The 22,970-nt window shown below is 39.8% G+C and overlaps 2 protein-coding genes across 7 annotated transcripts in view; both read left to right on the forward strand.

Annotated features, from left to right (window-relative positions):
* The window catches only part of LOC128703114 (UDP-glucosyltransferase 2-like), a 238,842-nt gene that overhangs the window by 146,552 nt on the left and 69,320 nt on the right, over positions 1 to 22,970 (forward strand). The window lies entirely within an intron of this gene.
* The window catches only part of LOC128703249 (UDP-glycosyltransferase UGT5), a 146,334-nt gene that overhangs the window by 74,742 nt on the left and 48,622 nt on the right, over positions 1 to 22,970 (forward strand). For 5 of the 6 annotated variants that reach the window (XM_070103503.1, XM_070103504.1, XM_070103506.1 and 2 more), the window contains 2 exons: positions 1,253 to 1,420; positions 2,586 to 2,834. In XM_070103503.1, coding sequence (XP_069959604.1) covers positions 1,253 to 1,420; positions 2,586 to 2,834 — 417 coding nt within the window. The remainder of the gene's footprint in view (positions 1 to 1,252; positions 1,421 to 2,585; positions 2,835 to 22,970) is intronic. The other variant, XM_070103507.1, reaches the window with a different exon arrangement.

The following is a 22,970-nucleotide window of genomic DNA, read 5'->3' on the forward strand; positions in this document are numbered from 1 at the left end:
GACGTGCCCTTTGCATGCCACAACTCCTCACAATAAACTTTATACCCCAGGTAAGAGCTTCAAGGACAATGTAGAACAGTGCCAGATGAAATGAAGAATAAGACACGCAGCATCTTGGTGTCTATTTATAGATGTTTTGCCCTTCACTGGCTTTATCAGTACAAGACTAAGGGACAGATTTCCTCATCTTTGGAATATACTGCTACATTCTTCACATTATGCTCTTGAATTGTATTGATAAAGACACTGCATGGCGTAAACTCTACAACTATGGATACCAAGTTGCTTATGTGTACAATTTTTCAACTTGTCAGTATTGTATATCATTCACATATGCTGGTGCCGTAGGAAACTTAGTAGTAGTCTCCTGGACAATCATCTTATTTGGAAGTTACCCATAGTAACTTAATTGGGAATATGTTTTAGGTGTGGGTTTAAGTATAGGGTAAACAGTTTTATAAGATGTGCTCTGTAAGAGAACTCTCCAGTGTTGGAAGAGAGTTCGACTACACTTACCTGAAGGACTAGTTGAACCTCTGGACGAAAGGGGAGGTTAAAACTGGCGAGGAGTTAGGTTAGGTTAGGTAAGAACTGTCAGAAAACAAGACAAGTGTTTCCTGAAGTGGGTCTATCATGTGATGACCCGCAACTGGAGCTCTTGGTTATTTGACAGAGATCTGAGCGTGAAAATGATGATTTAATGACGACTTTCTCTTCCAGACAATCCACCAAGAAAGAATGAATTTTCATGTCAGTATATATTATCATATTAATTATTCGTATCAGTCAGAGAATATATTAATTTGTTACTGAAAACAAACATCTTCAGGAACGGGAAATTATTTAGTTTCGACTGAGATTTTTGTGTGTCTGTTCTTGTTTCTCATCCACTGTAAGAATCCCATCAACAAATACGTAAATCCAGATATAAGATTGCTCATAGATTGAATAGAAAATGAAATCTATAAAAAAAATTAATTTCTAATGAAATAAATGAGAAGTTACCTTCATTCTAAGTGAGGCGTCACTTAGGTATTTAATATACAAAATGTGCTTCTCTTGCCTCTTCTTAGTCCTCTGAAGATGTGTGCAAGCACATGAAAGCGCTCAAGATTTATTTACTATTTTCATTGTTGTATTTTTTTCTCTTGTTTGAAATTTCTCGTTTAACTGTGATTTCTTCCAAGAATATCTTAAAATTATTTCCTGTACATATTACACATTCTACAGTTTTAACACTTGTTGTATACAGATGTTAGCGGCGACGTATGTGATGCTGGCTGTGGTGGCGATGGTCACGGGGAAATTAGACCCTCCTGAGAGACACTGCAAGATACTGATGCTGACTCCAGTCTCCTCCCAGAGCCACAAGAATGTGTTTATGCCTCTTGCCAGGGCTCTGGCTGACCGTGGACACCAGGTGAGACATTGCTCTTTTTTTGTGATAAAAAAGATATAATTTACAATTTGTAATTTTGAGATAATCAGAAGCAAAGAAATGGATCCCAACTGTTGACTATGTAGTAGTAATTTCGTTATTAAACCTGCTGCCTCTGTATTCGACTGATGCAGAGGCGAAACGTTTCAACAATCAAGACTGAGACACTTGTGGAACGTTTTTCTTATTTTTATTGAGGAAACGTTTAGCCATACAGTGGCTTCATGAGTCCAATATAGAGAAGAACAGTGGAAACAGAGGAGGAGATTGAGGTAATCAGTCCCTCAACCTGGAATCGATGTGTTCAGTCCAGTAGTCTTGAAGAAAGTGCAGAATTTGCTCGGAGAAGTTGCTTATATACAGTAGTCGTCTGAGGTGAAGCAGGAGGAGGCGGAGTCACAGTGGAACCATCCACTATATAAGTAGGTTATGTCCATCTGTTGGACGAGTGTTGCAGAAGTCCTTATATCAAGAACCCATTATGTTGCAGTGTCCGAGAATATGTTGTACTTCGTTCAAGATTCGTCGATTAAACACATCGATTCTAGGCTGAGGGACTGATTTCCTTATATTTCTTCATTTCCACTGTTCTAATTTGTATTGGACTGATGAAGCCTCTGTGTGCCGAAAAATTTCCTCAAGATTCCAAACTGTTGCACAAGTATCCCAGTCTTCTACTTGTCACATATTTCACATATTTATCACATATTTCAATAATAAAAGTACCAGATGTTGCACATGTGTTGCACATGTGTCTTACTCATCAATAATAAAGGTACCAGATGTCGCACATGTCTCTTACTCATCAACAATAAAGGTACCAGGTGTTGCACATGTGTCTTACTCAACAACAATAAAGGTACCAGATGTTGCACATGTGTCTTACTCATCAACAATAAAGGTACCAGGTGTTGCACATGTCTCTTACTCATCAACAATAAAGGTACCAGATGTTGCACATGTGTCAACTTCTCGGTATTTTATACCATTTTGAACTTTAATGTAGTAACAATACCTGCAGAATTAGGAGTGATTACTCGAACCTGTAATGACTTTGATCTTCGTCTTCAATATTAGAAGTACATCAATCCAGTTTTGTTCAAATTTTTCAAATTTATCTAAATGTTGCATCCACATGTTTATACAGATAACAATATTGTCTGAAAACCCGACATCATCTGATTATCCCAACATCATCGAGGTCACCCACGAGCTGACGTCACAAGAACCTCCAGATATGTTTGAGTATATGAAGGACTGGAATGGTGGGTGGACCTTGTTTGAGACTCTTCTTCCCGATTATGTCAAAAACTTGTACAAAGATCCCTCAGTGAAGGATCTTTATGAGAGGAGGAAAGAGTTTGATCTCTTTGTTGTAGATCATGAGTTCAATGAGGTGAGTATGGTATAAATCTTAGTAACAGATACAACAATTTGGTTTACAAAGACACGTTAGTAAATACGGGGACATATTTATTAGAAAACCTTTCAGTCGTGGGACCTTTATCACTTTTGTCCAGGTGTTTTCTTACGTATCTTTCTCAACCACTGACGTGTTTTTCTCATTAGTTTGGGATAAGAGGAAGCAAATCCATTAATAAGAACACAAGAAAGGATGAACACTGCAGCAGGCATACTAGTCTAAACTTAACAAGATTTTCTAACACTAACAAACAAACAAAAATATTTGCCCAACCCACTTTCACTGCTACCTAAGCAATAAGCGCTGATAATTCTAATAACTAGAGGGCAAGTCCTACTTTAATGCAACCCCTTTGAATCATGTATTTATCTAACCTATTACAAGGTGCCAAAGGAACCCTACTTCATAGACTGTTCCACTCACCAACTACTAGGTAGACTGTTCCCCTCATCAACTACCAGGTAGACTGTTCCATTCAACAACTACTAGATAGAGTGTCCCACTCATCAACTACTAGCTAGACTAAACAACCACTAGGTAGACTCTTGCACTCATTAACTCTTAGGTAGATGGTCTCATCCACTACATGATAGATTGTTCCACTCATCCATTACTAGGTAGACTGCTCCACTCATCCAATACTAGGTAGAATGTTCATCTCATTAACTACATGGCAGACGATTTCACTCACCAACTACTAGGAATACTGTTCAACACATCAAATACTAGGTGGACTGCTGTATTCTTCAATTAATAGGTAGAGTGTTCCAATAATCAACTACAAGGTAGACTGTTCCACTCATCGACTACTAGTTATACTGTTCAACTAATCAACTACTAGGTAGACGGTACAATTCATCAACTACTAGGTAGACTGTTCCACTCATCAACTACTAGGTAGACTTTTCCACTCATCAACTACAAGGTAGATTGTTCCACTTATGAACTACTATGTAGACTGTTCAACTCATCAACTACTAGGTAGAGTGTTCCAATAATCATCTGTTAGGTAGATTGTTTCTCTCATCAGCTACTAGGTAGACCGTTCCACTCGTCAACTTCTAGGTAGACTCTCCCACTCCTCAGTTACTAGGTAGACAGTCCAATTCATCAACTACTAGGTAGACTGTTCCACTCATCAACTACTAGGTAGACTATACTCCTCAACTACTAGAAATACTGTTCCACTCATCAACTACTAGGTAGACTATTTCAATAATTAACTACTAGCAATACTGTTCCACTCACCAACTGCTAGTTAGATTGTTCAACTCATCAACTAATAGGTAGAGTGTTCCAATAATCAACTACAAGGTAGACTGTTCCACTCATCAACTACTACGTATACTGTTCCACTCATCAACTACTAGGTAGACTGTTCAACTCATTAACTACTAAGTAGAGTGTTCCAATTATCAACTACAAGGTAGGCTGATCCACTCTTCAACTACTAGGTAGACTGTTCCACTCACCAACTACTAGGTCGACTGTTCAACTAGTCTTCTACTAGATAAGAATGTTCCACTCATCAACCACTAGGTAAACTATTCCACTCATCAACTACTAGGTAGACTGTCTCACTCATCAACTACTAGATAAGAGTGTTCAGTTCATCAACTAGTAGGCTTACTCTTCCACTTGTCAACTACTAGGTACACTGTTCCACTCACCAACTACTAAGTAGACTTCTCCACTTCTCAACTGCTAGGTAGACTATTTCACTCATCAACTACTAGATAGACTGTTCTACTCATCAACTACTAGGTATACTGTTGCGACCATCAACTCTACAACTACTAGGTAGAGTGTTAAAATAATCAACTACAAGGTAGACTGCTCCACTCATCAACTACTAGGTAGACTGTTCCACTCATCAACTACTAGGTAGAATGAACATCAAAATGGTATACAATACCGGCAGGTTGGTAGGTAAGACACATAAGCAACAGTTAGGCAACTTTATTCCGAAACGTTTCGCCTACACAGTAGGCTTCTTCAGTCGAATACAGAAAGTAGGCAGGAACAGTAGAGAAGACGATGTAATCAGTCCATCACCCTTGAAGTCGTAGAATTTGAGGTTGTCAGTCCCTCAGCCCTGAATTTGAGGGACTGACAACCTGAAATTCTACTACTTCAAGGGTGATGGACTGATTACATCGTCTCCACATCTCTACTGTTCCTGCCTACTTTCTGTATTCGACTGAAGAAGCCTACTGTGTAGGCGAAACGTTTCGGAATAAAGTTGCCTAACTGTTGCCTGTGTGTCTTACCTAGCTACTAGGTAGAATGTTCAACTCATCAACGACTAGGTATAGTTCTTCAATAATCAACTGCTAGGTAGACTGTTCCACTCATCAGCTATTAGGTAGATTGTTCCACTCATCATCTACTAGGTAAGAGTGTTCAGTTCATCAATTACTAGGCATACTGTTCCACTCATCACCTACTAGGTAGACTGTCCCTCTCATCAACTATTAGGCAGACTGTTCCACTCATCAACTTCTAGATAGAGTGTTCCACTCATCAGCTACTAGTTAGGAGTGTTCCACTCATCAGCTACTAGGTAGAGTGTTCCACTCATGAACTGCTAGGTAGAGTTTTCCTTTCATCAAACAAGTAGGCAGTGGGTTCCATTCATGAAGTACTATGTAGACCGTTCCACTTATCAAATACTAGGTAGACTCTTCCTCTCATCAACTACTACGTACGAGTATTCTACTCATCAACTAGTAGGTGGACTGTTCCACTCATCAACAAGTAGGTAGACTGTTCCGCTCTTCTACTACTAGGAAGACTGTTCCACTTATCAACTACTAGGTAGACTGTTCCACTCATCAACTACTAGGTAGACTGTTCCACTCTTCAACTACCAGGTAGATTGTCCCACTCATCAACTACTGGGTAAGAGTATTTCACACATCACCTACTAGATAGAATGTTCCAATCATGCTCTATTTGGAAGACTGTTCACCTGATTCAGAACTAGGTACACTGTTCCATTTATCAACTAATTGGTAGAGTGATCCATTCATCAGCTACTAGGAACAGTGTTCCACTGATCAACTACTAAGTAGACCGTTCTTCTCATCGAGTACTAGGTAGAAGGTTTCACTCAATAACTAATAGGGTGTCCCATTCATCAATTACTAGGAAGAGTGTTTCACTTATCCCTCAGCAGGTAGACTGTTCCATTCATAAACTACTAGGTAGACTTTTTCTCTCATCATCTACTAGATAGATTCTCCCATTCATCATCAACTAGGTAATTGTGTTATATTCATCAACTACTAGGTAAGAGTGTTCCACTCATCATCTACTAGGTAAGAATGTTCCACTCATCAACTACTAGGTAAACTGTTCCACTCATCAACTGCTAGGTAGTGTTCCTCTAATCAATTACTAGGTAGACTGTTCCAATCATCAACTATTGGGTAGACTGTTCCGCTCATCAGGTATAAGGTAGACTGTTCCACTCATCAACAACTAGGCAGACTGTCCACTAATCAACTACTAGGCAGACTGTCCAATTCATCAGTTACTAGAAAGACTGTCCCACTCATCGACCACAAGCTAGGTTGTCACACTCAACTAGGTAAGAGTGTTCCAATCATCAACTACTAGGTAAGAGCGTTCCACTCATCAACTACTAGGTAGACATTTCCACTAGTCAACTACTCGGTAGACTCTACACTCATCAGCTGCTAGGGACAATGTCCCATTCATCAACTACTAGGTAAGAGTGTTCCACACATCAGCTACTAGGTATGAGTGTTACATTCATCAACTACTATGTAAGATTGTTCCACTCATCAACTACTCGGTGAGAGTGTTCCGCTCATCATCTACTCGGTAGACTCTACACTCATCAACTCCTAGGTAGGCTGTCCCATTCATCAACTTCTAAGTAGACTGTCCAACTCATCAACTACTAAGTAAACTGTCCCATTCCTAAACTACTAGGTAAGAGTGTTCCACTCACGATCTACTTTGTAAGAAGCTCCACTCATCAAGTATTAGGTAGATTGTTCCACTCATCCTCTACTAGGTATACTGTTCCTCTCATCATCTACTACGTAGACTGCTCCACTCATCAAACACTAGGTAGACTGTCCCCTCACCAACAATTAGGTAGAGTGTTCCCATTATCAACTAGTGAACAGACTGACTGATGTTGTAGTGGCCAGGCTTAGGCTTGGTTACAAGTACTTCTGGCAGTTTGGGAGACACACAGATGATGATCAAACTAAATGTAAATTATGTGATCAGGCATATGGTCACTCTCTTGAACACTATGTGCTTAATTGTCCACTTATTGAGGAATACAGAGACAGACAGTATAATAACCTATGTGACATGTCAAGACATCTTATTAATGAAAATAAGATACCAGATATACTAAGCAAATTTCCTAAATTTGCTTGTAACAGATAAGTGAACTATAGATAAGTAGATATAAATCCATATGTATTCCTGTTAACCCTTTGGGGCCTAGTTCCTAGGCCTTTTGTGTATCCATATGCTCTCGCGCTACCGTCCACAGGATGGATATGGGGTGCACAATAAACTAGCCACTTCGGTGGCAAAATCTAATCAACTAGAAGGTAGACTGCTCCGCTCATCAATTACTAGGTAGCCTGTTTCACTCAATCAATACTAGGTGGACTGTCCTATTCATTAACTACTAAGTAGAGTATTCCACTCATCAACTACTAGGTAGAGTATTCCACTCATCAACTACTAGGTAGACTGTTCCATTCAGCAACTACTTGGTAAGAATATGCCACTCATCGACTACTAAGTAGACTGTTCCACTCATCTATTACTAGGTAATTTGCTCCACTCATCCACTACTAGGTAGATTATTCCACTCATCTACTGCTAGGTAGACTCTTCCACTTATCAACTGCTAGGTAGACTCTTCCACTCATCAACTACTAGGAAGAGCGTTGCACTCATTAGCTAGTAGGTAGAGTGTCCCACTCATCAACTACTAGTTACACTGTTGCACTCATCTGCTACTAGGTAGAATGTTAAATTCATCAACTCCTAGATAGACTCTTCCGCTCATCAACTACTAGGAAGAGTGTTCCACTCATCAAATATTAGGTAGAGAGTTCCACTCATCAGCTACTAGTTACACTGTTCCACTCATCAATTACAAAGTAGACTGTTCCTCTCATTCATTACTAGGTAGACTGTTCTATTCATCAACTACTAGTTAGAGTATTCCACTCACCACCTACTAGGTAGAATGTTCCACTCATCAACTACTAGGCAGATTTTTCTTCTCATGGAGTACTAGGCAGATTGTTCTTCTCATGGAGTACTAGGTAGTCTGTTCCATTCGTCAACTTCTCGGTAGACAGATCCACTCATCAACTAATAGGAATAGTGTTATACTCATCATCTACTAGGTAGACTTCCATTCTTCATCTACTAGGAAGTCTTAATCGTGATCTGCTAGGAAGAGTGTTCCAGCCATCAACTATTAGATAGACTGTTCCTCTCATCAGCCCCTGGGTATGAGTATTCAAATCAACAACTACACTCGTCAACCACTAGGTAGACTGTCCCACTCCTCAACTTCTACGCAGACTGTCCCATTCATTAAATACGAGTTAAGAGTGTTCCACTTATAAACTGCTGCATAAGAGTGGTTCACTCATGAACTACTTGGTAACACTGTTCCACTCATCAACTACTAGGTAGAATGTTCAACTCTTCAACAACAAACTACTAGGCAGGCTGTCTCACTCATCAACTACTAGGTAAGAGTGTTTCACACATCAACTACTAGACAAAATGTTCCACTTATCCTCTGCTAAGTAGACTGTTCAACTCATTCAGAACTAGATACACTGTTCCATTCATCAACTAATAGGTAGAGTGTTCCATTCATCAGCTAATAGGGACAGTGTTCCACTCATCAACTACTAGGTAGACTGTTGCACTCATCGAGTACTAGGTAGACGGTTCCACTCAATAACTAATAGGAAGAGTGTCCCATTCATCAACTACTAGGAAGAGTGTTCCACTCATGAACCAGCAGGAAAGTGTTCCACTCATCAACTACTAGGAACAGTATTCCACTCATCAACAATCTGGTAGACTTCCACTCTTCAACTATATGAAGATTAGGAAGACTGTTTCAATCGTCATCTACTATGTAGACTGTTCCACTCATAAATTACTAGGTAGACGTTTTCTCTCGACGACTACTAGGCAGGAGTATTTCACTCATTAACTACTAAGTAGACTGTCCCATTCATCAACTACTTGGAAAGAGATTTACACTCATCAGCTACAATGTAAGAGTGTTCCACTCATCATCTACTACGTAAGAATGTTCCAATCACCAACTACAAGGTAAACTGTTCCACTCATCAACTACTAGGTAGACTGTTCCACTCATCAACTACTAGGCAGACTGTCCGCTAATCAACTGCTAGGCAGACTGTCCCACTCATCAACTAATAGCTAGTTTGTCCCATTCAACTAGGTAAGAGTGTGCAACTCATCATCTACTAGGTAAGAATGTTCCACTCATCAACTACTAGGCAGACTGTCCAACTCATCAACTACTAGATAGATTGTCCCACTTAACTAGGCAAGAGTGTTCCACTCATCAATTACTAGGTAAGAGTGTTCCACACATCAACTACTAGGTAGACTGTCCCACTCATCAAATACTAGGTAGACTGTTCCAGTCATCAACTACTAGGTAGAATGTCCCATTTCTTCGACTACTAGGTAAGAGTGTTCCACCCATTAACTACTTGGTAAGAGTGTTTCATTCATCAACTACTAGAAATGAGCGTTCCCCTCATTCTAGGTGAGAGTGTTCCACTCATCAACTACTAGGTAGACTGTCCTACTCATAAACTACTAGGTAGGCTGTTCGAGTCATCAGTTACTAGGTAGGCTGTCCCACTCGTCGACTACTAGGTAAAAGTGTTCCACACATCAACTACTAGCTAGACTGTTCCGCTCATCAACTACTAGGAAGACTGTCCTATTCATCAACTACTAGTTAAGAATGTTCCACTCATCAATTACTAAGTCGACTGTTCCACTTACCAACTAATAGGTAGACTGTTTCATTTATCAACTACTAGGTAGACTGTCCTACTCATCAACTACTAGGTAGACTGTCCTACTCATCAACTACTAGGTAGACTGTCCTACTCATCAACTACTAGGTAGACTGTTCCAGTCATCAAATACTAGGTAGATTATCCTATTCGTCGACTATTAGGTAAAAGTGTTCCACACATCAACTACTAGGCAGACTGCTCCGCTAATCAACTACAATGAAGACTGTCCTATTCATCAACTACTAGGTAAGAACGTTCCCCCTCATCAACTATTAGTCAAGAATGTTACACTCATCAAGTACTAGGTAGACTGTTCCGCTCATCAACTACTAGGAAGATTGTTCCACTGATCAACTACTTGGAAGACTGTCCCATTCTTCAACTACTAGGTAAGAGTGTTCCTCACATCAACTACTAGGTAGACTGTTCCACTCATCCATTACTAGGTAGATTGTTTCACTCATCCATTACTAGGTAGACTGTTCCACTCTGTACTAGGTAGACTGTTCAACTCATCAGCTACTACGTAGAGTGTTCTACTCATCAATTACTTGGTAAAGTGTTCCACTCATCAACTACTAGCTAGATTGTTTCACTCAACAACTGCTTAGTAGACTGTTCCACTCATCAACTATTAGATATACTGTTCCTCTCATCAACTAGTAGGTATGAGTATTCCAATCATCAACTACTAGGAGGCTCTCCCGCTCGTTAACTACATGTTAGACTGTCTCACTCCTCAATTAATATGTAGACTGCCCCATTCATCAACTTCTATGTTAGAGTGTCCCACTTATCAACTACTAGCTAAGAGTGTTCCAATCAACTTCTATGTTAGAGTGTCCCACTTATCAACTACTAGCTAAGAGTGTTCCACTCATCAACTACTAGGTCGACTGTTTCACTTATCAACTAACAGGAAGACTGTTGCATTTATTAACTACTACTTAGACTGCTCCATTTATCAACTACTAGATAGACTGTTTCACTCATCAACTACTAAGTAGATTGTCCCATTCATTAACTATTTGGTAAGAGTGTTCCACTAGTGAACTACTAGGTAAGTGTTCCACTCATCCACTACTATGTAGACTTTTCCACTCACCCTCTATCGGTTGACTGTTCCACTCATTCATTACTAGGTAAACTGTTCCACTCATCAACTACTAGATAGAGTGTTCCACTCTTTAGCTACTTGGTACAGTGTTCCACTCATCAACTACTAGGAATTCTGTCCCACTCATTAAGCACTAGGTAGACGGCTCCACTCGAAAAATAATTAGAAGAGTGTTTCACACATCATTCAGCAGTTGGAGTGTTCCGCTCATCAACTACTAGATAGAGTGTTCCACTCTTTAGCTACTTGGTACAGTGTTCCGCTCATCAACTACTAGATAGAGTATTCCACTAATTAACAACTATTTAGATAGTCACATTCATCAACTACTATGTAAACTGTTTCTCTCATCATCTACTAGGTATGAGTATTCCACTCATCAACTACTAGGTAGATTGTTCCATTCATCAGTTTCTTCGTAAGAGTGTTCCGCTCATCAACTACTAGGTAAGAGTGTTCCTCACATCAACTACTAGGTTGACTGTTCCACTCATCCATTACTAGGTAGATTGTTCCACTCATCAACTACTAAGTAGACTGTTCCATTCATCAACTATTAGGTAGAATGTTCGTCACATCAACTAGTAGGCATGAGTATTCCAGTCATCAACTACTAGGAGACTCTTCGAATCGTCTACCACTATGTACACTGTCCCCCTCTTCAACTAATATGTAGACTGTCCCATTCATCTACTACTAGGTAAGAGTGTCCCACTCATTAACTACTAGGTAAGTGTGTTTCAATGATCGACTACTAGGTAGACTGTTCCACTTATCAACTAATAGGAAGACTGTTCCATATATTACTACTACTTAGACTGTTCTATTTATCAACTACTGGGTAGACTGTTCCACCCATTTACTGCTTGTTAGACTGTTCCACTCATCCACTGCTAGGTGGACTGTTCCTCTCGTCAACTACTAGTAAGACTGTTCTATTCATCTACTACTAGGTAGTGTGTTCCACTCATCAACTACTAGGTAGACTGTTCCACTCATTTACTGCTTGGTAGACTGTTCCACTCATCAACTATTAGGTAACATGTTCCACTCATCTACTACTAGGAGAGGACTTTGAAATTATCAGTCCATCAGCATGGAGTCGATGTGTTCAGTCCATCAGTCTTGTAGAATGTACAGTATTGGGCCATAGACGTGGCTTACATACTGTAGTCAGGTGAAGCGAGGAAGGAGTAGGTGGATTCATAGTGAAACTATCCACTACTCTATGTAGGTCTTCTTCCAAAGGTTGAACAAGTGTTGAAGAATTCTATGTAACAAGATTCTATGATGATGCAGTGTCTGACAGTTGCGATGAATGGTTTAAAAAACCGACAAGTTGAAGATTGAGACACTTACGCAACATATGGGATTCTTTATTCAGGAAATATATATATAACTCACGTTTACGGCCCTATGCTGTACATTCTACAAGATTGATGAACTGAACACTTCGACTCCAGGCTGAGGGGCTAATTACCTCAAACTTTTCTCCTTACAACTTTCTGCTCTGCACTGGACTGATGAAGCCACTGTGCGGCGAAACGTTTGCTGAATAAAGACTCCAATATGTTGCATAAGTGTCTCAAACCTCAACTTGTCCGATTTTTTAAACCATTCATCACTACTACTAGGTACCCTATTCCACTCATACTCTACTAGGTAGACTGTTTCACTCATCAACTACTAGGTAGACTGTTCCACTCATCTAATACTATATAGACTGTTCCACTCATCGACTATTAGGTAGACTGTTCCACTCACACACTACCAGGTAGACTGTTCCACTCATCAGCTACTAGGTAGACTGCTCCACTCATCAACTCCTAGGTACACTGCTCCACTCATCGACTGCTATATAGACTGTTCCACTCATCGACTACTAGGTAAAGTGTTCCACTCACACACTACTAGAAAGACTGGTCAACTCATCAACTATTAAGTAGACTTTTTCACTCATCGACTGCTAGGTAGACTGTTTCACTCATACACTACTAGGTAGATTTTTCACTCATCAACTACTAGGTAGATTGTTCCACTCATCAACTACTAAGTAGAATGTTTCACTCATCATCTACTAGGTAGATTGTTCCACTCATCAACTCCTAGGTAGACTGTTACTCTCATTAACTACTAGACAGACTGTTCCACTCATCGATTACTAGGTAGATTGTTCCACTTATCAGCTATTCTGTAGACTCTCCACTCATGAACAACTAGGTAGAGTGTCCCATTCACCATCTACCAGGTATGAGTGTTCCACTCATCAAGTACTAAGTAGACTGATCCACTCATCAACTTGCAGGTAGACTTTTCCACTCATTCAATACTAGATAGACTGTTTCATTCATCAAATTCTAGAGTGTTCCACTCATCAACTACTAGGTAGTTTTCCACTCATTAACTACTAGGTAAATTTTCTCCTTATAAGTACTAGTTAGTCTGTTCCTTTCTTCAACTGCTAGGTAGACAGATCCACTCATCAACTTTTAAGCAGACTGTTCCACCAATCAACTACTAGGAAATCTGTCTCAATCGTCATCTACTAGGTAGACTGTTCCACTCACCACCTAATAGACAGACATTTCCTCTCATCAGCTGCTAGGTATGAGTATTCCAGTCATCAACTACTAGGAGACTGTTGCACTCGTCAACTACTAGGTAAGAATGTTCTACTCATCAACTGCTAGGTAAGAGTGTTCCACTCATCAACTACTTCGTAAGAGTTTTCCACTCATCAACTGTTAGGTAGACTGTTCCACTCATCAACTACTGGGTAGGTTTCTCCGCTCATCAACTCTTACGTAGAGTGTTCCACTCATCGATTACTAGGAAGCTTGTTTCACACATTAGATATTAGGTAGAGTGCTCTATTCATCAACTACTAGGTGGAGTGTTTCACTCATCAACTACTAGCTAGAGAATTCCACTCGTCAACTACTAGGTAGACAGTTCCACTCATCATACAATAGGTAGATTGTTCCACTCAGTAACTACGAGGTAGACTGTTCCACTCATCAACTACTAGGTAGACTGTCCTATTCATTAACTTCTAGGTAACGGTGATCCATTCATCAAGTACTAGGTAAGAATGTTCCACTCATCAATTGCTAAGTAGACTGTTCCACTCTTAAACTACTAGGTAGACTGTTTCTCACATCAACTACTAGGTATGAGTATTCCACTCATGAACTACTAGGTAGATTGTCCCATTTGTCAACTTCTACCTAAGAGTGTTCCGCTCATCAACTACTAGGTAAGAATGTTCCACTCATCAACTACTTGGTAGATTGTTCCACCCATCAAGTACTAGGTAAGAGTGTTCCTCACATTAACTACTAGGTAGACTGTTTCACTTATCAACAACTAAGTAGACTGTTCCAATCATCAACTATTAGATAGACTGTTTCTCTCGTCAACTGGTAGGTATAAGTATTCCAATCATCAACTACTTAGAGACTCTTCCACTCGTCAACTGTCCCACTTCTCAACTAATATGTAGACTGTCCCATTCATCAACTACTAGGTAAGAGTGTCCCACTCATCAACTACTAGGTAAGAGTGTTCACTTATCAATTAATAGGGAGAGTTTTCCTCTCTCCAACTAATAGGAAGACTGTTCCACTTATTAACTACTAAGTAGACTCTTCCATTTATCAACTACTAGGTAGACTGTTACACTCATTTACTACTAGGCAGACTGTTCCACTCATTTACTACTAGGTAGACTGTTCCACCCATCTACTTCTAGGAAGAGAGTTCCACTGATTTTCTACTATGTAGACTGTTCCTCTCATCAACTACTGATTACACTGTTCCACTCATCAACTACTAGGTAGGCTCTCACAGTCATGGACTGCTATGTAGACTGTTCCACTCATCAACTACTAGGTAGACTGTTCCACTAACACACTCCAAAGGTAGACTGTTCCACTCATAGACTACTAAGGAGACTATTCCACTCATCAGCTACTAGGTAGAATTTTCCATTCATCAACTACTAGTTAGACTCTTCTAGTCATCGACTACTATGTAGACTGTTAAACTCATCAACTACTAGGTAGACTATTCCACTCATCAACTGCTAGGTAGACTGTTCCACTCATCAACCACTAGGTAGACTGTTACACTCATCAGCTTCCAGGTAGACTGTTCCACTCTTCGACTACTAGGTAGAATGTTCCACTCATACACTACTAGGTAGACTATTCTACTCATCAACTGCTAGGTAGACTGTTCCACTCATCAACTACTAGGTAGACTGTTCCACTCATCAACTACTAGGTAGACTGTTCCACTCTTCGACTACTAGGTAGAATGTTCCACTCATACACTGCTAGATATACTGTTCCACTCATCTACTACTAGGTATAAGATTGAGACACTTATGCAACATAGGGGAACCTTCATTCAGGAAACGTTTCGCCACACTGTGGCTGCGTAAGTGCAATGCAAAGCAGTAAGGTGAAAGGAGAGGAGTTTGAAGTTATCAGTCCATCAGCCTGGAGCCGATGTGTTCAGTCCATCAATCTTGTAGAATGTACGGCATAGGGCCTTAGACGTGGCTTACATACTGTAGTCAGGTGAGGCGAGGAAGGAGTAGGCGGGGCCATGTGTGGCGAAACGTTTTCTGAACAAAGATTCCCATATGTTGCATAAGTGTCTCAATCCTTAACTTCTCGTTTTTTTTAAACTATTCGTCAGAACTCCTAGGTAGCCTGTTCCACTCATACTCTTCTAGGTTGACTGTTCCACTCATACTCTTCTAGGTAGCCTGTTCCACTCATACTCTTCTAGGTAGACTGTTCCACTCATACTCTTCTAGGTAGACTGTTCCACTCAACGACTACTATGTAGACTGTTACACTCATCGACTACTAGGCACTATTCCACTCATCGACTACTAGGTAGATTGTTCCACTCACACACTACTAGGTTAACTGTTACACTCATCAACTACTAGGCACTATTCCACTCATTGACTACTAGGTAGACTGTTCCACTCATCGACTACTATGTAGACTGTTACACTCATCAACTACTAGGCACTATTCCACGCATCGACTACTAGGTAGACTGTTCCACTCACACACTACTAGGTAGACTGTTCCACTCATCTACTACTAGGTTGACTGTTACACTCATCAACTACTAGGCACTATTCCACTCATTGACTACTAGGTAGACTGTTCCACTCACACACTACTAGGTTGACTGTTCCACTCATCTACTACTAGGTAGACTGTTCCACGCATCAACTCCTAGGTAGACTGTTGCACTCATCGACTACTAGGTAGACTGTTCCACTCACACACTACTAGGTAGACTGTTACACTCACACACTACTAGGTAGACTGTTACACTCACACACTACTAGGTAGACTGTTACACTCATAAAGTACTAGCCAGACTGTTCCACTTATCAACTACTAGGTAGAAAGAATGCCACTCACACACTACTAGGTATACTCTTCCACTTATCTACTGTTATTTAGTAAATGCGAGTTTCTGGTTTGCTTAATAATTCATCATGTATGATGATTCCCCTGATTCTTCTATCAACAATTTCACTGATACTCATCAAAGATAATTTTCGTTATTTCCAAACTTTGATAGGAATTACATTCACTACTAAGTTATATTGAAATAGTGAATATTAAAGGATTATAACGAGACCATACGACTCTTTATGGCTGTATAATGTAATTCATCCACTATGTTTCCCTAAAGGAAAAGAAACAGAGGGAATGAAAGTGAGACAATGAGAGAGAGAGAAGGGGAGGGAGGAGAGGCGCGAGGAGAGATTCATTTCAAATAATATATTTATATTTCAGAAACTACTTTAATTATCTGGTAAATTACTTTAATTATCTACTAAATCCTTCAGAGGCTTTAACATATTACACGAGAGTTAATTTACGGAATGAAAACACGATAGATATTAACTTATATCCGCAAAAAATTGACCTGTAAAATAATAGAGCAGATGAAGGCTTATAAGGGTGAGATATCAGCCAACATTACACCGTCCCAGTGTTGCTGATGGTCGTGTCAAGGACCTGTCAAGCATAGTTTCAATTCTCACCAAATTTTATTAACTATAAATGGATCTTCTCGGCCTTATGAAAATCAACTGGGTAGTTGTGAAGGGGCAGATTTTCAAATTTCTGCAGGAGCTGGAGAATGTCTCCTCGGATCTTTTTTAAGATTTTAGTTCTGAAGTGTTTTCTTTAATATTAGTTAGCTCTGTCAGGATTTTAGGTTGTACAAGATTGTATGTGCTAATTTTGTCAGTCAAATTGGTTAGTGTGCAATAACTGCCAAATGTTTCCTTGATGATAATAATAATAATAATAATAATAATAATAATAATAATAATAATAATAATAATAATAATAATAATAATAATAATAATAATAATGATAGTGGTAGTAGCAATAATAATAATAATAATAATAATAATAATAATAATAATAATAATAATAATAATAATAATAATAATAATAATAATAATAACGTTTATTACTACAAATATGTGAAACAATATATACAATATATACAATATAAACAATATATACAGACAATACTTGGCATCAGTGACATAATGAAGCCCCTGATTATGCAGAACTTTTCCAGAAACTAAGATTAATTTTGTCCTCAGGATGCGACCCTCACCAGTTAACTAACGCCCAGATTCCTATTTACTGCTAAGGGAAAAGTGACAGTAGGTGTAAGGTACCTACTTACTGCTAGGTGAACAGTGACAACAGGTGTAGTTAGGAAGCACACCTTAATTAATGTTCCCACCGGTACCGGAGATCGAACCATGGATCTCAACGTGTGAGCTAAGAACGCTACCAACCGAGCTACGGGAGACCTAATAATGTTTGAATTTATTGGGGTATTCTAGGTTATATCATTATATTGTACTCAAAGTCACATTGTATCTGTGAATCTTCAACATCACTGTAAACATGAACAGAAAGGTACAATACGATGCATGGAACAATATACAAATGGTCCAAATAGGACCGAAACGTAGTCATTGGTTTCTCTCTCTTGTGCGGATTATTTGTGAATCATTATAAACAAAGGAAAAGTTTTGTACACGAATCTTAAATAAAACTTAATTACTATATGTATACTTAGACACGAAACAATACTGATTGTTCAAGATATTGTTGGTTTGATTTTGGCATGTATACGTCAAGTATACCTGTAGTATACGTAGAGTATACCTGGCGAGGGCTTCGGGGTTCAACATCCCTGCGGCCCGGTCTGTGACCTGGCCTCATGGTGGATCAGGGCCTGAGCAACCAGGCTGTTACTGTTGGGCGCATGTAAACTGACGTACGAGCCACAGCCCGGCTGGTCATGTACTGACTTTAGGAGCTTGCCCAGTGCTTGCTTGAAGACAGTCCGGGGTCAAGTGGTAATCCCCCTTATGTATGCTGGGAGGCAGTTGAACAGTCTTGGGTCCCTGACACTTATTGTGTTGTCTCTTATCGTGGTGGTGGCACCCCTGCTTTTCATTGGGGAAATGTTACATCTCGTGTCGGGTCTTTTGCTTTCATTGGGAGTGATTCTCGTGTGTAAATTTGGTACTAATCCCTCTAGGATTTTTCCAAGTTTATATAATCATGTAACTTTTCCGCCTGCGTTCTTGGGAGTACAGGCCGAGGAACTTCAACTGTTCCCAGTAATTGAGGTGTTTTATCGTACTTGTGCGCGCCATGGAGGTTCTCTGTACAGTTTCTAGGTCAGCAGTTTCACCTGCCTTGAAAGGTGCTGTTAGTGTGCAGCAATATTCCAGCCTAGATAGAACAAGCGACCTGAAGAGTGTCATCATGGGCTTGGCATCCCTAGTTTTGAAGGTTCTCATTATCCATCCTGTCATTTTTCTCGTAGATGCGATTGATACAATGTTATGGTCTATGAAAGTGAGATCCTCTGACAATATCACTTCCAGGTCCTTTACATTAGTTTTTCGCTCTAATGTGTAGTTGGAATTTGTTTTATACTCCGATATAGTTTCAATTTCCTCATGTTTTCATACGGGAGAAATTAAAATTTCTCTTCCTTGAACTTCATATTGTTGTGTGCGGCCCATTTAAAGATTTGGTTAGTGTCCCCCTGGACTCTTACAGTGTCTTCAATGGAGGACACTGCCATGAAAATTCGGGTGTCATCTGCAAATGAAGACACAGTGCTGTGGATTACATCCCTGTCTATGTCAGATATGAGGATGGGGAACAATATGGGAGCGAGTACTGTGCCTTGTGGAATAGAACTTTCCACTGTAGCTGCCTCAGACTTCACTGTGTTTATTACTACTCTTTGTAACAAAAAGAGGCACAATACCGTGACTGGAACGATACACAAATAAGTCGCACATAGAAGAGAGGAGCTTACGACGACGTTTCGGTCCGACTTGGACCATTTACAAAGTCACACTAACCAGAAGTAGAGCAGGACGGGTATTTATAGGCAGGAAGTGCTAGTAATAGTAGTAGTAGTAGTAGTAGTAGTAGTAGTAGTAGTAGTAGTAGTAGTAGTAGTAGTAGTAGTAGTAGCAGTAGTAGCGGTGGTAGTAGAGGTCCTGCTCTACTTCTCATTAGTGTGACTTTGTAAATGGTCCAAGTCGGACCGAAACGTCGTCGTAAGCTCCTCTCTTCTATGTGCTGGTTATTTGTGTACCACTCTTTGTGTTCTGTTCGTTAGGAAATCATAGATCCATCTACCAACTTTACCTGTTATCCTTTTATCACGAATTTTATGTGCAATTACACCACTGTCACACTTGTCGAAGGCTTTCGCAAAGTCTGTGTATACTACATCTGCATTTTGTTTGTCTTCTACAGCATCCAGGACCTTGTCATAGTGGTCCAGTAGCTGGTACAGGCAGGAACGACCTGCTCTAAACCCGTGTTGCCCTGGGTTGTGTAACTGATGGGTATCTAGATGAGTGACGATCTTGCTTCTTAGAACCCTTTCAAAGATTTTTATGTAAAGTAAAAGGACACAAGTGCAACTAATGTGACATTTTTATTGTGGCAACGTTTTGCTCTCCATGAGCTTTGTCAAAGCTCCTGGAGAGCGAAACGTTGCCACAATAAAAAATGTTACATTAGTTGCACTCGTGTCCTTTTACTTTACATATTGTCGGTAATTCTACCAACTTTATTACAAAGATTTTTATGATATGGGATGTTAGCACTACCGTTCTGTAGCTCTTTGCTGTTGCTTTACTGCCACTGTTGTGGAGTGGGGCGATGTCTGTTGTTTTTAGTAACTGTGGGACGACCCCCGTGTCCATGCTCCCTCTCCATAGGATGTTGAAAGCACGTGATAGGGGCTTCTTGCAGTTCTTGATGAACACGGAGTTCCAAGAGTCTGGGTCTGGGGCAGAGTGCATGGGCATGTTATTTATCACCTTTTCGGAGTCATGTGATGTTAGGATAACATCTTCCAAATTCTTAACTTTGGTTATAAAAATTCATTTAGGTCTTCGAGCCCAATTTGCACATATTGGCTCGTATAGAGCCCAATTTGCCCATTTTGGCTCGTATAGAGCCCAATTTGCAAATTTTGGCTCGTATAGAGCCTAATTTGCACATTTTGGTTCGCATAGAGCCCAATTTGCACATTTTGGTTAGTATAGAGCCCAATTTGTACATATTCAAGGAAGAAACTGGGAAAATTAAAATACTGCCTTGTATGCACTAATTTCTGAGTACCTCGCCTGACTGGCCTTATCATTCAACTCTGATATGTTAATATAAATTGTAAGCAGTTTAAACTTAATGTTCTCGCGTGTTATGCAATTATCGTCCCTCTGAGGCAGAATTCATCTACAATTTCGCTTCAAAGTTGCCATTTTTAATTGAGAAGTTTGAATTAGTTTTTTGTTGTTTTTTTCCTAAGTTACCATTTTTATTTAACAATTTCTGGTTGTAGTGTCCATGTGATAACTTGTTGTAGTGTCCATGTGATAACTTGTAGTGTCCATGTGATAACTTGTTGTAGTGTCCATGTGATAGCTTGCTGTAGTGTCCATGTGATAACTTGATAAATTAGACACATGTGCAACTCTTGGGAATCTTTATTGAGGAAACGTTTCGCCACACAGTGGCTTCATCAGTCCATACAAAGGAGAATCTTGAAGAACAGGAGGAGAATGAGGTAATCAGTCCCTCAACCTTGAGTCGATGTGGTCAGTCCATCAATCGCCACTGTGTGGTGAAACGTTTCCTCAATAAAGATACCCAAGAGTTGCACATGTGTCTAATTTATCAACATGTCGGTTCTCTGAACCATTCATCTACAAACATGTGATAACTTGTTGTAGTGTCCATGTGATAGCTTGTTGTAGTGTCCATGTGATAACTTGTTGCAGTGTCCATGTGATAGCTTGTTGCAGTGTCCATGTGATAGCTTGTTGTAGTGTCCATGTGATAACTTGTTGCAGTGTCCATGTGATAGCTTGTTGCAGTGTCCATGTGATAACTTGTTGTAGTGTCCATGTGATAACTTGTAGTGTCCATGTGATAGCTTGTTGTAGTGTCCATGTGATAACTTGTTGTAGTGTCCGTGTGATAACTTGTTGTAGTGTCCATGTGATAAATTGTTGCAGTGTCCATGTGATAACTTGTAGTGTCCATGTGATAGCTTGTTGTAGTGTCTATGTGATAGCTTGTTGAAGTGTCCATGTGATAACTTGTTGTAGTGTCCATGTGATAACTTGTAGTGTCCATGTGATAGCTTGTTGTAGTGTCCATATGATAACTTGTTGTAGTGTCCATGTGATAACTTGTAGTGTTCATGTGATAGCTTGTTGTAGTGTCCATGTGATAACTTGTTGTAGTGTCCATGTGATAGCTTGTTGTAGTGTCCATGTGATAACTTGTTGTAGTGTCCATGAGATAACTTGTAGTGTTCATGTGATAGCTTGTTGTAGTGTCCATGTGATAACTTGTTGTAGTGTCCATGTGATAACTTGTTGCAGTGTCCATGTGATAACTTGTTGTAATATCCATGTGATAGCTTGTTGTAGTGTCCATGTGATAGCTTGTTGCAGTGTCCATGTGATAACTTGTTGTAATGTCCATGTGATAGCTTGTTGTAGTGTCCATGTGATAGCTTGTTGTAATGTCCATGTGATAGCTTGTTGTAGTGTCCATGTGATAACCTGTTGCAGTGTCCATGTGATAACTTGTTGTAATGTCCATGTGATAGCTTGTTGTAGTGTCCATGTGATAGCTTGTTGTAGTGTCCATGTGATAACTTGTTGTAGTGTCCATGTGATAGCTTGTTGTAGTGTCCATGTGATAGCTTGTTGTAGTGTCCATGTGATAGCTTGTTGCAGTGTCCATGTGATAACTAGTTGTAATGTCCATGTGATAGCTTGTTGTAGTGTCCATGTGATAGCTTGTTGTAGTGTCCATGTGATAGCTTGTTGTAATGTCCATGTGATAGCTTGTTGTAGTGTCCATGTGATAGCTTGTTGTAGTGTCCATGTGATAACTTGTTGTAGTGACCATGTGATAACTTGTTGTAGTGTCCATGTGGTAACTTGTTGTAGTGTCCATGTGATAACTTGTTGTAGTGTCCATGTGATAACTTGTAGTGTCCATGTGATAGCTTGTTGTAGTGTCCATGTGATAGCTTGTTGTAGTGTCCATGTGATAACTTGTTGTAGTGTCCATGTGATAACTTGTAGTGTCCATGTGATAGCTTGTTGTAGTGTCCATGTGATAACTTGTTGTAGTGTCCATGTAATAACTTGTTGCAGTGTCCATGTGATAGCTTGTTGTAATGTCCATGTGATAGCTTGTTGTAGTGTCCATGTGATAGCTTGTTGTAGTGTCCATGTGATAACTTGTTGTAGTGTCCATATGA

Source organism: Cherax quadricarinatus, chromosome 85 (genome assembly GCF_038502225.1).
Source record: "Cherax quadricarinatus isolate ZL_2023a chromosome 85, ASM3850222v1, whole genome shotgun sequence".
Lineage (NCBI taxonomy): Eukaryota > Metazoa > Arthropoda > Malacostraca > Decapoda > Parastacidae > Cherax > Cherax quadricarinatus.